The sequence below is a fragment of the Ursus arctos genome, unplaced genomic scaffold (assembly GCF_023065955.2).
Source record: "Ursus arctos isolate Adak ecotype North America unplaced genomic scaffold, UrsArc2.0 scaffold_19, whole genome shotgun sequence".
In the NCBI taxonomy this organism is placed as follows: domain Eukaryota; kingdom Metazoa; phylum Chordata; class Mammalia; order Carnivora; family Ursidae; genus Ursus; species Ursus arctos.
This window is the reverse complement of record NW_026622863.1, coordinates 14,201,747-14,217,977: the sequence shown is the minus strand read 5'-3', so window position 1 is coordinate 14,217,977 and position 16,231 is coordinate 14,201,747. Positions and strand designations below refer to the sequence as shown.

Here is a 16,231-nt window from a genome sequence, read left to right as displayed (position 1 = left end):
CCCAGGCGCCCCGGCTTCTGAGTTTTAAAAGGAAATATTTAGCAACTCTCCTGTGTCCTTATTAAGACCTTCCTTAGAGGTGTAGGCCGGTCTCTCCCCACGGAAGGGTAGAGAAAATGACAAAGATGACTTCACTTTGGCTCAGCGTTGCCTTTTTCTCTTCACTTGCACGTCTGAATGGGCATCCCACTTAGAACTTGGCTGAGTCCGAATTCTCAGTTCTGTGTGCCACACCCCTACCTTCGACTCATCACACTGCCCTTGCCCCCACAGCCTCTTCTTTTTCTACTCTTTCCGATCTCAGTAGTGGCATCCCTATGCCCCCAGGTGCCTGGGCCAAAAACTACCTCCAAAATGTGCTCCAGATCTGTGCTGTTCAGCTCTCTCCATGCTTCTTGGGACCACTGACCACTAAATTAGTCTCTGCTGCTTCTCTTGTCCGCAACAATTCATTCTCCAGACAACAGTCAAAAGGAACATTTGAAAACATACATGGAATCATGTCACTTTCCTATTTGAGACACTAGTGGCCTCTTGTGGCATTGAGACTTAAGTCTACATTCTTACCAGGCCCTGCATTATTTAGGCCAACCCACCTTCCTGTTGCGTCTTGAACTTACTCATTTGTGTTCACTGTACTCCAGCCCATTGGCCTTCTTTATGTTCCTCTCACGCTGAGCTTTGTGATTTCATTTCAGGGCCTTTGTATTTGTTGTTTTTTGGCCTGGAATGCTCTGCCTTCAGATTTTACAAGGCTGACATTTTATAGCACTTGGGTGTCAGCTACCATCTCCCCTCCTCAGAGACCTCCCCTAAGCACCCCATCTAACATTTCACTGAACCATGTTACTGTGTATGATGTCACTTTTTAATAGTAATTTTCACTATCTGAAAATCTTAGTTTGCTTACTGGTTTGTTTGCCTCTTTACTGCTGGAATGTAAGATAAGATGCATAAAAATAGGGACTTAGTCACCACTGATTTCCCTAGTGCCTGGCATGTAGGTTCTCAGTGTGAACAAATTAATGAATGACTCTTAGGAGAGGTTAATGAAGCCACCCTAGCTTTTTTCCTATGAGAAGGCTTATTTGAATATTTCAGGCTTATATGTTGAATAACCTCACTAGTGTGATTGAACAGGCTTTACCTCTAAAGTTGATGATACAACTGCATGTATGCGCTAGTTGGTATTTTTTTTTGCAAGGGAGCATGCAGGAGGTTCCATTAAAGGTCTGTGTAGGAGAAGATGTGGACTGATTCCCAGGGATTTGGTTTAAATCAAGGTGACTGACAATGGTTGAGATAAGGGGCAGCAAAAACTGCTCTGAACTGGTAGCAAAAGACTTGGTTTCCAGTCTCAGTTTTCCTAGTGGAATTCTGGTATAACATTTAAGATCGGAAAGTCATACCTCAATTCCAGCTGTAGGATTGCGGCTGACTGTTCTGGAGCTCCCCTCCTCCACTGCCTTCCCTGGTGACTCTAGAATAATGTGTGCATTGATGTTTGTAGAGATGGGCAGATAGACGTATTGAATTGTGTCAGGCACCAGACTTTTTCCCTTCAGGAGGTACGTTAATTACACCAGTCACTAGAATTACGTCTTGTTTTATGTGCTTAATTTGGCAGGCTGGCAAATAAGATGTAGAGTGTCTCCCAAAGCAGCATTCTGGAGAGTAGTGTTGGTTTGGTATGAATGTGCAGGGCCCTTCAGTTTTCAGTTCAAAGGGAAGAATGAACAGGGCTGCTGCAGTAAGGTGAAAGAAACTTTCCCGCCCTGCTGACATTACAGCACAACACTCGAGAGGCCCCAGTGTTGGAAACTTGGTAAGTTCCGACTGTCTGGAAAAACTGAGGAGAAGCATGCCTTCCAACCCACTGATACATAATGCACTAATCCTGGCATGCAGGTACCGAGAGACATGTTGAGATAGGAACTGAAGGATTAGATATTTGCTTATTGAAGCTCTAAATCAGGACCTGGTTCTTGGCTTTGCTTGATTGTTATAATAGGATACATTTTATAATGTGATACTTGTGAAGGCAGATAAGCTGTGGTTTATGCCATATAAACAACAGAACTCTTGTTTTCTTCAGATTAAACCAGCATTTAGCAATATTATATGTAAGAACCATGTAATTTAAAAAAATGCCTCATCTAATGAATTCTTTGAAATTTTTGAGGTGTGTTTGTGTTTTTAAAGCATTTTAGGGGGAGAGGAACTTAAGGGGAAAAATGGCTTATGCTTTGGCTCTGGATCAAAAGTAATAATTTTACACCCCCCCCAAAAGAAAAGGTGGAGACTTTTTTTTACTCTAAAAGAATAAAAAGTGAAGTGTTGATTTCTGTTTGTCTTACTATTATAAACACACACGTGTTTTATTTTTTTCCATTTTTATTTTATTTTTCAATATTAAGAATTCTCTAAGAGTTTATCCCTTAACAATGGAGTTGCAGTTAAAAATCAGCGTGCTGGTGGGTTTTGGCGTTTGGTATTAGAAGGATGAAATCTGATTCTTTCGTTTTTACTCTAGAAAACCAAATATAGGGGCGCCTGGGTAGCGCAGTCGTTAAGCGTCTGCCTTCGGCTCAGGGCGTGATCCTGGCGTTCCGGGATCGAGTCCCACATCGGGCTCCTCCGCTGGGAGCCTGCTTCTTCCTCTCCCACTCCCCTGCTGTGTTCCCTCTCTCGCTGGCTGTCTCTCTGTCACATAAATAAATAAAATCTTAAAAAAAAAAAAAAAAAAGAAAAAAGAAAACCAAATATGTAATGTTCACATGTTATCAGCTTCCATGTTGACTCTGAAACCATAAATTGATGAAACTCAGAATAGTACTGAGCATTTTGCATAATCCCCATTGAATACTGCAAATATTTAAGGTAACCGGTGCTTGTAAGAACAGAGTTAGTGCCTGAAGAGTGATCAGAATTAGAATTTCCTTATTTCTGATATCCGGTTTTCTTCAGTGTTCAAAGACCGCATACCCCTCCGCCCACCCCTTTGGGCTGATAATACCTGCTTCTTTGATTTCTTGGTCACTAGATGTCACTATTGTTCCAGTAAGGCACTGCTGCCTCTTAAAGAATTGCACCACATCCAGCACTTAAAACTATTGCCTAATGGGTTGTGAGAGTATGAAACTGAAGGGGAGGAGGGGCTGGTGGAGAGAACAAAAGAAAGTGACAAACCTTGACAGCCAGAGATTGACGTCAGGCCTGCAAGAAGTGATGTTAGGAGTGAACTGTTTGTGCTTATTTATTTAATAAGGAGAGAGTGAGCATGAGCAGGAGGGGCAGAGGGAGAGGGAGAGAGAATCTCAAGCAGGCTCCTTGCTGAGTGGGTGTGGAGCCCAGTGTGGGGCTTGATCTCACAACCCCGAGATCACAACCTGAACTGAAACCAAGAATCAGATGCTTTGTTGACCAAGGTGCCCCTGGTTGTGCTTTTATTTTTTTTATGTATTATTTTTTAAAGATTTAATTTATTTGAGAGCCAGAGAAAGCACGAGCAGGGGGAGGGGCAGAGGGAGAAGCAGGCTCCCTGCTGAGCAGGGAACCTGATGCGGGGCTCGATCCCAGGACCCTGGGATCATGACCTGAGCCGAAGGCAGATACTTAACCGACTAAGCCACCCAGGTGACCCTGGTTGTGCTTATAAAAACATTTTGGTTCTTGTGTTGGATAGGCACTGGGGTTTCTCATTAAAAATCACCTTGAAGAGAGGTTTAAACAGTTTCCGGGGCCTCTGGAGGTCCTCATTCAGTAGGTTTGGGACAGGGGAGGGACTCTTTTTTTAATGAGCCCTAAGGTGCTTCTGATGTTGTCTTGTACCAGCAGAGAAGTTAGTCTTCGTGATGCCCAAGATTGAATGCCACTGATGGTCATAGGACATTCTGCAGGATTTGATTTTACCCTTGGGCGAAAAAAGCAAATACTTAAAAATTTTCAGGGAAGCCACATTTTTTCTGTGGCATTTATATTTCTTAAGATCTTTGTTTTCCCCAGCAAGCTGTGGCCGTGTCGTTGGGGAGGTTTCTGACCGTAACTTAGATTTTCACTGAGAATCGGAGGGGAAAAGTTTGCTTTTCTGTAATATATTTGGCTTGATTTGCCTTCTTCCTCCGTGGTTACCTTCATTTCTCTTTAAATCATCTGCATATGATTGGCAGAATAAAGAGGAGAGGGCATTGTTTTTAATATAAATAGGCTAAACATGACATGGCAGAACTGAAGAGCTCATGGATTATGTGTCTTCTCTTGATTTACCGTTGTCCTGCTGTAGCTCTTCTTGCTTATTGTGACCCTTAACCTCTAACACAGTAATCTTAACAAAGTTGGAATTTCTCCAGAAAACAAGAAGGAGGTGGAGAAGAAAGTGGCTGTGAAACCCATAGAAACCAAGAACAAGTTCTCCCAGGCAAAGCTGTTGGCAGGAGCTGTGAAACATAAGAGGTCAGCCAGCACTCACACGACTTCAGTCTCCCTCTGACTGTGTACTCTGAAATGCCACTTGTAATGGTAGCCTGAGCAAATGGTTACCTAAGTGGCAGTCTTGGTGACGTTTCTTTGATAGCCCTACCTCTCCCTCCCCTTCAGATTTGGTGTCTTTTATAGTCTTTGAGCTTTGTCTCTCTGTTCATTCAGCAGAATAATAGCTACTCTTCATTGGGCACCTGTCATGTGGCAGGCATTGTGTTAAGTCTTTCCGTTGTGTTAATGATCTTACTCTTTCCGCAAGTCTACACAGTATAAGTTTGATTGGTTGAGAACCTTTTTTCCAAGGTCACAAAGTAATAGGAGAGGTGGACTTCAATATTTGAGCATCTGTTTCTAGGCAAATGAGGTAGTGAGTTGTGTGAAGGGATTTGGGTAGGGTCTCCCGGGAGCAGGGAGGAGGAAACGCACAGTTGCCTGGAGAGGGCCTGTGAGCTCAGGTCGGGGAAGGTAGGGAAGGCGTTAGAGGGAGATGTTGGCCAGGTAGATGACTAGGGCTTTGACAGGCGCACAAGGGATAGAACATACCGGGCAGCGGGAACAGCTGCTGCAAAGGCAATGTGGCCTGTGAGACTGTGGAAGCTGTGACCGTGGCACAGACCTGACTGGGCTCCTTGCTGCTGGATGTGGGGTGGCAGCACTGCCTGGAGGTTTTGATAAGTTCTGTTTTAGGTTTGCTCCTCCCCTGCTAAATCCTGAAACGGCACCGGAGTGATGAAATCTGGTCATTTCAATTTGACCAACCATACCACGGACGAAATAATGTGAAGTTTGAGTGCAGTCTATTAGGAAAAGCAATGCGGTGTATTGGCAAGCAGCCACAGGTTTTCAGGAGAGTGCACTGATGCACTATTGTGGTTTGGAGCCCCATCCGTCTGCTGCAGATGTTCCCCGGAACATCGCTCACATATAAAAATGGCACGGTTTAGCAGTGGAGGGCAGGAGTGGCGGTAACCTGAAAAGGGCCAGTCACCTGAGCCATGAATTATTCCGTTCAAGTTTTTTTTGGGGGGGTGCAGAGGAAGAGGCAGAGAGAGAGAGAATGTTAAGGAGGCTCCACATCCCGCGGGGAGCCCGATGTGGGGCTCCATCTCTGAATCCTGAGACCATGACCTGAGCCGAAATCAAGTCAGACGCTTAACTGACCGAGCCACCCAGGTACCCCTATTCCTTTTAAGTTCATAGAAGTTTTCATGCCTGGCCCAGTGTCTTTCAGGATTTGGTCCTGGTTCAGCTTTATTTGACTTCACCAAGAAAGGGCCCTCTAGGTGGGCACTTAGATACTTCTCGGCAGTGTCTTGCTGCTAGCAGAATGGACGTTACAACTGCCTCCCTTACTTAGTTCTTAGCTCACCTTTATTAGATCATCATTTATTGTTGTTTTGTGTGGCAAGGTGCTAAATGAGTCTCCTAGGGCAGGAGTTCCTCATCTACCTAGGCCTGGGTTTATTAGAATCACCCGGGAGTTTGTTAATGTGGATTCTAGGCCTCTCACTAATTCTGGCTCATTAAGTTTGAAGTGAGGTCTTGGAGTCTCATCCTGCAAGTTGCATGGATGATTCTGGTGCTTGTGAAAGAAAGTCTGATGCCTGGTGTGTGCCTAGGACACGATCAACACGAGTGAGCCTACCTCTGTGCTCCCTCTCCCTGCCATCTCCCTGCCTGCCATCCTCACCCCATCCTGCCACATCTGCTTGATCATTCTCTGCACGTCTTTACTTTTCGTAGTTTCGGGGTGTGTGTGTGGGAGGGGGTGTTGTTTGTGTTTGGGTTGGTTTTGGCTAACTATATAGGTATCCCTAAACGGTATAATAGCTTGCTTGGTTTTGAACTTTTAAAAAAATAATTTCATTTTGTATATGATCTATGATCTTGGTTTTTCACTCAAATTGTTTCTGTGATTAAAAAATTGTGTGTGTGTATTCACGTATGTATAGCTGTAATTCATTCATTTTCCTTGCCGTATAATGGTGCTTTATATGAAATACCAAAATGTGTCTGTTCTCTTGTGGATGCGTGTTTGAACTATGACAAATGGAGTCGAGAGGTTGTAGGGCATGCTTTGTTATGTATGTGCAAATGTTTCTTCAGAGCTCTGCTGTCCAGTACAGGAGCCCTTGGCCACCTGTGGCTATCTAAATTTAATTAGAACTAAAATTTAAAATCCAGATCCTTAGCCACACTAGTCATATCTCAAGTGTTAAAGAGCCACGTGTGGCTAATTGCTGCGCCACTGGACAGCACAGATACACCAATATATAGTGATTTTGTAAAATGTCTCCTTGTGGTCTTAATTTGCATTTCTTGTTAACAAATGTAGCTGACATTTTATATGTTGATTTGCCATTCATGTGTCCTATTATATGGAAGGTCTAGTTCATATATATTGCCATTTTTCTACTGGGTTATTTTTATTTTCTTAATGATTCATAGGTTTGTTTTTTTTTAAATACGGTGCTGACTTTTTTTCTCACAGCTTATAGCTTTTCTTTTTACTTTCATTAATTAATTTTAAGGTGGTCAAATATATTTGATTTTAAGGTGTTTTTGTGTTTTTTTGTTTTGTTTTTTTAAGGAGGCTCCACGCCCAGCGTGGAGCCCCAGTGTGGGTCTTGAACTCATGACCCTGGATCAAGACCTGAGTTGATGCTTAAACAACTGAGCCACCCAGGGCTCCAGAAACTTATTTTCTAGCAACATTTACATAATACTTATGCTTTTCCCCAGTGACCTTCAGTGTCACCTCTGTCTTAAAACAAGTTTCCCAAGATCCATGGGTTTGTTTGGGAGTTCCTTGTTTTCTGTTCTTTGGGTCTGTTGGACCAGTACCACTCTGTGTAATTATTGTAGCTTTATAAAAAATGTTGGTATCTGGTAGGACAAGTCCCCTTACATTTTTCTCAGGGCTGTCTTATTTATTGTTGGCCACTTTGTTCTTCCATATAATTTTAGATTTAGATACATTTAAATTTTAGATTTAGATTAAATTTTAGATTAAGTTCTTTAAGTTTATTGGAATCTTAATAAGCTTGATAAATTTATGGAGAGAACAGCTCTTTATGGTTGTGAGTCTTTTTACACATGGCATATATCTACATTTGTTTTCTTTAATGTCATTCAATGAAGTCTTACAGATTTTTTCCAAAAGGTTGTGCATATCTTTTGTTAGATTTATTACTAGGTGTTTTAGATGTTTTTTGTTACTGGTTTGTAAAAGTGCAGTTGATTTTGGAGTATTTACATCTAGCCACTCAGCTCTTACTAACCTTAGTAACTCTAATAACTCTTACTAAGTTTTATCAGCGGATTCCTTTGAAAATTCTATGTAGAGAGTCACTGTCTTTAAAAGACAGCTTTATTCTCTTAGACCTTTAAATTTCTTTTTTTGTTTGTTTGTTTTTAGATTTTATTTATTCAGTAGAGCACAGAGGGAGCCGGAGCGCGAGAGGGAGAAGCAGATTCCCCACTGCACAGGGAGCCCGAGCCCCACGTGGGGCTGAGGGGGGCTGGAGTCTGAGCCCCACGTGGGGCCGAGGGGGCTGAGGGGGCTGGAGCCCACCACCCTGGTATCACTACCTGAGCCAAAGGCAGATGCTTAGCCCACTAAGCCACCCAGGTGCCCCTGATTTGTTTTTGTTTTTTTTTTCTTTTCTCCTTACTGCACCAGCAATGACCACCAATAAAATGTTAGAAACAGTTACTGTGCACATCCTTGTTTTAGACAGAACATTTATAACTTTTCACCATTAAGAATTACATTTATTATTTTTGTTTTTTCAGATATCTTTTAGCAGTTTAAGGAAGTTATGTTCTTAGTTTGATAAGGTTTTTTTGTAGCCACAAATTGTTAAATTTTGTCAATTTTTTCTGCCTTTGAATTGATGAAATTTTTTTTTTTTTACTCCGTTATGGTGAAAAATTAAGTTTAAGGATTTTTCTAATGTTGTAATCCTGTGATAAAACTAGCTTGGCTGTGATGTATTATTTAAAAATATTATTTATTTTAAAAATATTTTTTAAATTGAAGTATAATTAACATACAGTGTTACTAGTTTCAGATGTACAACGTAATGATTCAACAATTGTGTACATTATTCAGTGCTCACTGTAAGCGTAGTTACCAAACATTACAATCTTATTAACTATATCCCCTATGCTGTGCTGTATTATAATTATTTTTAACTCCACTGGATTTGGTTTGCTAATGTTTTGTATAGGTTGCTGCATCTGTGTTTATAAGTGAGACGTAGTCTGTTCCTCCCAACCCCCACTTTCTGTGATTTTGATATGAGGTTTAAAAGTAGCTTCTTAGAAGGATTTGGGGAGTGTTCTTTTTCTTTTCTCTGGAGGAGTTTGTGTAAGACGGTAATGTTCTGGTTTGTGAAAATTTGGTAGAACTCCTCTATATTTGGTCCCTGCTTTTTAAAATTTGTGATTATAGGGCTAATTTAAGTTTCTTCATTTTTTTTGAGTCTGTTTTATTTAGTTATATTTTCTGGGAATTTGTCCATTTTGTCTTGTTTCAAACGCTTTTGCTAAAGTTATTAGTATTTTTTATTTTTCTGATTGTTGCTATATCTATTATTGTCCCCCTTTTCATCCCAAGTACTGATGGATTATCCTTTTATTCTTATTTTGGCTAGTTTCTTAATTTCTCCTGCCTTCTTTCTTTGGGATATTCTTTACTTTCCTCAAGTTTATTCTTTTATAATTTCTGTTACAAACGAGTTTCGGTTACCTAGCTAATTTTTAGCTTTTTTCTCAGGCACCTAAAACTGTAATTCTTCCTCAGCTTTTACTATACACAATTTTGTATTTCCAACTAAATATTTTTAAATATCCATTATGATTTCTTCTTTGACTCCTAAGTTAGAAACATGTTTTAAAGTTTCCAAACATATTAAGGTAACTTAACTATATTTCATAGGTTCTAAGATGAATCTTTCCCCCCACACACATTTTAACACCTTTTAATCAGTGGTGTCTTAGAGTCTGTGATATATAATATTTGTCTTTTGTTGTTGATTTCTACCTTAATTGCATTGTGGTTGATATGTACTGATTTTGCAATTGCTTTAAACTAGCTTTGTGACCTATTCCTGAGGTTAATTTTTACGAACGTTCCGAGTGAGCTTGAGGTGAATCTGTGTTTTGTAATGGTTCTGGGTTTTTTGTAGGTACAACCAAAGAAGCTTGTTAATTGTATTGTTTAAATCTTCTGTGTTCTCACATCTTTGTCTGCTTGCTCTGTCAATACTTGAGTATTTTGAAATCTCCCATTATAGTGATGTTTTCTTGGTTTTTCTTCAAAATTCTGTTGAATATATATTTAGAGCTCTTTAATTAGAAGCATGCATGTTCAGAATTGTTATTTCTTCATAGTGAATTAAACTTTGTTTCATTATAAACGAACCTACTTTATCTCTTATAAGGTTTTTGTCTTAAATTCTGCTTCCTTAATATAATAGGTAGCTCAGCCTTTTTTGGGTTAGTATTTGCCTTGGTAACACTTTTGCTGTTCTTTTGCTTTCAGTCTTTCTGGGTCTTAAGTTGTTTGGTTTTGTTTTATTTGTTAAATTTTTGGGAATGTCTCATAAATAGGTAATTTTAAATTTAGGATGTTACTCTTGTTTTACAGGAAGGCTTGGATTTTTTTTTAGGATTTTTGATATAGTTTCTACTATCTTAATGTTATTTGTCCTTTTACTTTAAAAGTATTTTTTCCTCCTGCTTTTTAAAAATTAGGAGTTTAAAATCTTTTGTTCGTTTTCCTTCTGCTAGTTTGTGGATTTGTGTATTCTGTTCTTGGTGGCTAACCTTGCAACTTACGAGGAATACTTAGCAAAACTTAAAGTTAAATAGCTATCTTACTTTCCTACAAAATTATACATGGACCTTAGAACTTTGAGCTATAATCACATCTTCCTTACATGCTACTACTGCCCAGAACTTTAGTATGGTCATGTTTAACACACAAATTAGATTGTGTTTGCCGGTTTCTTTGTTCACTAACCCTTCCTTCTGTGATTATGGCCTTCTTTCTGAGATCAGTTCTTTCCTTGTTGAAGTGCATTCTTTTTTTCTCTTTTTGACTGCCCTAAATATTAGCAGTAATGGTGGAGCTGGGGGTTATGATAATGCCTTCTCTAAGCCGCTCACAGCGGGAGAAGTACGTTCTTTCGACATTCTTTCAGTGAAGGTCTTTTGGGTGACTTTCAGAATCTCTGGCATGTCACTGAAGGAATTTCCTTTAATCTTTAAGAACTTAACTAAATTTTTGTCATGTATGAATGTGTCCAGGTATTCCTGCAATCCATCTGTGGTTCTAACCAAGATGAATGATAGGACAACAAAGAATCTGAAGTTTAGGTGATGCCTGAAGATAATAATGCTCCACTCCTTGAACTGGCCAGGGGTTTAAGTTGTCTTGATAACAGTAATGTAACTGGAAGGAGATTAAGAACCTGAAATGAAGACTTTTCAGACCATCCCAGTTCTTTGAGGCTACCTAAGACCTATATAAATGGTTATTGGAGCTCCTGATTCCTGAAGTTTTAATTCCCAAGATTGGACATAGCTCAAATAACCGTATTTTCTGTTACAGCTCAGAGAGTGGCAACAGTGTGAAAAGACTGAAATCGGACCCTGACCCAGATGACAAGAGTCAAGGTAGGTGGCAGCTTCCATTTCACCATTTATTCATACCACACGTGAACCATAATACAGGGCTGGACTGCATTGTATCTATGAAGGAATGCGTGGATTTCTAAGCAAGCTTTTTTCCTACCCGGCAGGATTTATACCCAAGAGTATGTCAGCTGTCCTGCCAGCCAATATGTTAGAAACCAGTGGAGTTGATAAATGACCGTTGTGATCCCCCAGAGGTGCTTACACAAACAAAGCCCTGGTCATATCACTTCTGCTCACAAAGGGTTTTTCTCGGTCTCCCCCAAATGTCAAGTTTCTTGATTTCACCTGGCTGGCTCCCAGTGAGAGGCTGTTGCTGATGTTGGATTGGATTGAGGCTGGAAGCCTAATACAGTCTCCAGAAGTACAGTTTCTTTGGTGGTTGCTTGTATGCAGTCAAGTCTGGCACTGTATTAAGTGGCACAGAGTTGTAAGTGAAGGCGAGTGTTCCCGAGGCTGGATCAGGGATGAGAAATTCAGGAGTGGTTTTAGTTCTACCTGTGACTCCCTGTGGGATTGAGACTCTGTGCTGAACTCCACGGGTCATCTGTAAAACAGGGCTTACATTTCTTTGTCTCCAAAAAATAATGGGTATTTAGAAATAATACATCTGTCAAGTAACTGGAATTTAAATAAAACTTTAAAAAATGGAAAAGAAATATATCTGCTGAGCGTTGGTAATGGTGGGCTGTTGCTGATGATTTTTTGCTCTTACAATTTACTTTTTTTTTCTTTTTTTAAGAGAGGGAGAGAGGGAGTAGGAGGGGCAGAGAGAGAGGGGGAGAGACAATCTTAAGCAGAGAGCAGAGAGACAATCTGGGTGTAGAGCCCGACTTGGGGCTCGATCTCAAACCCTGAGATCATGACCTGACCTGAAATCAAGAGTCAGAGGCTTAACTGACTGAGCCACCCAGGCGCCCCTAGAATTTACTTTTAAAAAGAACATTGAGTGAAGAGTCCCCCTTCAACATTATATATCCTCTTCCATCCAGTTCTTCTGAGAGGGAAATGTATTATACATTTCTTATGTATGTATCCAGAGCTATTATATGTATGTACAAGCAGTTATAAATATATTCTTTTAAAATTAGAAAATATTGTATTATAGATAACTTAAAACATTCAGATGTTGAGATAATAGAATGAACCCCATCATGTAACTTCAACAGTTTTTAACACATATCCAATCTTATTTATACCTTCTCAACTGTAGTGTTTTGAGGTAAATACCAGACATTATATTGTTTTGTCAATAATTCTTCTTTATGTATCCCTAAAAAATAAGGGTTGTTTTTTTTTTTACATGATTACAATACCGTTATTACACCTAAAATAATTACAATTATTTCTAAATATTATCAGATAGCAAATTAGTATTCATTTCCCCCAATTTTCTCATAATATTTTTTTCTTGACAATTGATTTTTTAAAGATCAGAATTCAAGCAAGGAGCAGACATACATTGTGTTTGGCCTATATGGCTTTAAAAAGAATAGAGATAATACCATACAATTCATTCTTTTAAAGGACACACAATTCAGTGGTTTTTAGTATGTTCACAAGAATGTGTATTCATTACCACTATTTAATTCCAAAACATTTTCATCACCTCAAAAAGAGGCCTCATGCCCCTTAACAGTTACTCCCGATTCTTCCCTCTCCCCAGCCACTGGCAACCACTCTTCTGCTTTTCTCTATGGATTTGCCTTTTCTGGACGTTTCATATAAATGAAATCATGCAGTATGTGGCGTTTTGTGTCTAGCTTCCTTTCACTTAACCTTTTCAGTTTACAGAGATCATGTATGTTGTAGCATGTATCGGTACCTTTTATAGCGGGATAACCCTCCGTCGTATGGTTGCTGCATTTTGTTTGTCCAGTCGTCAGTTGATGGGCATTTGGTTGTTCACACTTTCTGGCTATTTTGAATGATGTTGCTATGAACATTCATGTACAAATTTTTGTGTGAACAACTATTTTTAGTTCTCTTGGGTATCTATCTAGGAATGGCATTTCTCAGTGGTCAGGTGGTAACTCCATGTTTATATGGTTGACTTTTTGAGGAATTGCCAAATTGTTTTCTCGAGCAGCTGCACCATTTTTACATTCTATCAGCAATATATGAAGGTTCGTTTCTTTACATCGCTTTTTAAAAAAATATTTATTTGAGAGAGCGCGTGAGAGGGGAGGGGGAGGGGGAGAGCACAAGTGGGGGGAGGGGCAGAGGGTGAGGGAGAAGCAGCAGGGACCCTGATGGGGGGCTCCATCCCAGGACCCTGAGATCAGAACTCGAGCTGAAGGCACTGAGCCACCCAGGCATCCCTTTACATCCTTATCAACACTTGTTATTGTCTTTTTTATTCTATTCATTTTTGTGGGTGTGAAGTGGTATTTCATTTTCCCTAGTGACTAATGATGATGGCGTTATGTACTTATTGGTCATTTGTGTATCTTCTTTGGAGAAATATTTACTCAAATCCTGAGCCTGTTTTTAAATTGGGTTACTTCTCTTTTTAATGCTGAGTTGTAAGAATTCTTTATATACTCTGGATACTAGACATTTGTCAGATATATGATTTACAAATATTGTCTTTCTTACTGTGGGTGTATTATCGTTTCCTTGATAGAGTCTTTGGAACACGAAATTTTTAAATTTTGAGGACATCTAATTTATTTTTTTCTCTGGTTCGCTTGTGCTTTAGGTGTCATATCTAAGAAACCATTGCCTAATCCATGGTCATGAAAACTTATACTTATGTTTTCTTCTAAAAGTTTTATGGACACTTTGGTCCTTGATCCATTTTGAGTTATTTTTTATTTATGGTTTGAAGTAGGGATACATTTTCATTCTGTGTGTATATCCAGTTGGTCTGCACCATTTGTCGAAAAGACTGTTTTTACCAGACTGAATTGTCATGGCATTTTTGCCGAAAATCATTTAACCAGCATGTAAGGGTTTATATCTGGACTTTCCTCTTCCATTGATCTATTCCATCCTTATGCCATTACCACACAGTCTTGGTCACTACAGCCTTGTAGCAAGTTCTGAAACTGGGAAGTGTGAGGCCTCCAACTTTGTTCTCTTTCAAGATTGTTTGGATTATTCAAGGTCTCTTGCGTTTCCATATGAATTTTGGGATTAACTTGTCAGTTTCAATAAAAAAGGCAAGTTGGAATTTTGATAGGGATTGCTTGAAACTATAGATCAATCTGAGAATATCGCCATCATACGGCATCTTCCCAGTAGGCTATTATGTCTTTTAAGTCTCATTTGACTTCTTCCTCTTTATGTTTATTTTTTTGTTTTCTTTGTTTATGTAAAGAAATTGGGTCTTTGTCCTGCGGAGTTTCCCATACTCTAGATTTTGCTGATTGTGTCTCCATGGTGTTCCTTTATTCCTCTGTTTCCTGTAAAATGGTAATTAGATCTAGAGCTCGATCGATTCAGGTTGATTTTTTGGCAGAAATACTTCATAGGTTGGTTTGTACTTCCTATAGCGTCATCATCGTTATTATTTTAATTAATATACTCTTATGCTCGTTGCTTAATTCACTTGTACCTTGGGGATCATTACATATCTGTACACCAAGAGCTTCATTCTTTTTTAAGACCGTAGTATTCCGTTATATGGTTGCACCACAGGATAGTTATTCTATTTTTTAAAAAATTTATTTATTTTAGAGAAAGAGAAAGAGAACTTGCACATGCAAGTTGGACTGGGGCAGAGGGAGAGGGAGAGAATCTCAAGCAGACTCCCAGCTGAGCGTGGAGCCTGATCGATCTCACAACCCTCAGATCATGATCTGAGCCGAAATCAAGAGTCACACGCTTAAGCGACTGAGCCGCTGAGGCGCCCCCATCCTGTTGTTTATGATGAACATTTAGATTGTTTCCATTTTTTCTCTGGTATGAGGTTTCATTAAACAACTTTGTACATGCATCATCTGTCACATTCATGATACATTAGGGTAAATACTTACAGGATATACATTTGTTATTCAGATAAATATTGCAAAATTGCCCTACAAAGAAGTTATTCCAGTTTACATTCTCATCAGCAATATAGAAGCTCCATTTCACTGATGTCTTTTAAATATATAGGAAACTTGCTAAATTGGCTGCTTAAATAGGATTAAGTGTGTACTGTGTGTGTATACACATAGGTATATAAAACCTTACAGAAATCTTAAACATTCTTCAACTAGTAGCCCTGTATCTGATGCTTATTCCCTTGTAGGAACTATTCGCGTCAGTCAGTAGAAAGGAAGACTTGTATGGCTTTTTAAAACTATCTCAGGCAGACACCATGTTTCAGAGCTACCTTTCTTTTTTCTTTTTCTTTTTTTTTAAAGATTTTATTTATTTATTTGACAGAGATAGAGACAGCCAGCGAGAGAGGGAACACAAGCAGGGGGAGTGGGAGAGGAAGAAGCAGGCGCATAGCGGAAGAGCCTGATGTGGGGCTCGATCCCATAACGCCGGGATCACGCCCTGAGCCGAAGGCAGAAGCTTAACCACTGTGCCACCCAGGCGCCCCCAGAGCTACCTTTCTTAATCCCTTTGTTCTCCTGCCTGCATTCTCACAGTAGCATTCTTACAGCTGGGCATGAAATACCCTCTTTTGCTAGAAGCTAAGGCCCCACAGGAAGAATATCCCCTGAAAGCTTGCTTGAGAGTCTTGTCCTTGGCAGTAGAAGGCTTTGCCCCTTTAGTCCTCCCAGAAGATAGCTCTGTGACCCTAATGGAGATTCAGGCTTCCCCCACTGGAGGCTCTGGACTTAAGCTCCAAGCAGAGCCAGTGAATGAATGCACAGTTGGCCCCATTGATTCTCAAGTCACGCATCTGTTTGAATCCCAAGAACATTCTCTATTAGTAATTTTCGGTGTTAATTTGGTATGATAACGTGGTCCTACAAATGCAGAAGTTGGCAGGAAACTTCACCAAATGGGTGAGATCAGAGGGCACCATTTTGTTCTCTTTGGACAGCGTAACTATTTTTGGAATGAAAATTTGTCAGAATTGCAGTCTCTTTTCTTTCTTGAAACCTAG

The 16,231-nt window shown here is 39.8% G+C and overlaps 1 protein-coding gene across 9 annotated transcripts in view; it reads left to right on the top strand.

The window, feature by feature from the left end:
* The window catches only part of PSME3IP1 (proteasome activator subunit 3 interacting protein 1), a 36,756-nt gene that overhangs the window by 13,094 nt on the left and 7,431 nt on the right, over window positions 1–16,231 (top strand). For all 9 annotated transcript variants that reach the window (XM_057314108.1, XM_057314103.1, XM_057314105.1 and 6 more), the window contains 2 exons: window positions 4,320–4,452; window positions 11,099–11,163. In XM_057314108.1, the coding sequence (XP_057170091.1) occupies window positions 4,320–4,452; window positions 11,099–11,163 (198 nt within the window). The remainder of the gene's footprint in view (window positions 1–4,319; window positions 4,453–11,098; window positions 11,164–16,231) is intronic.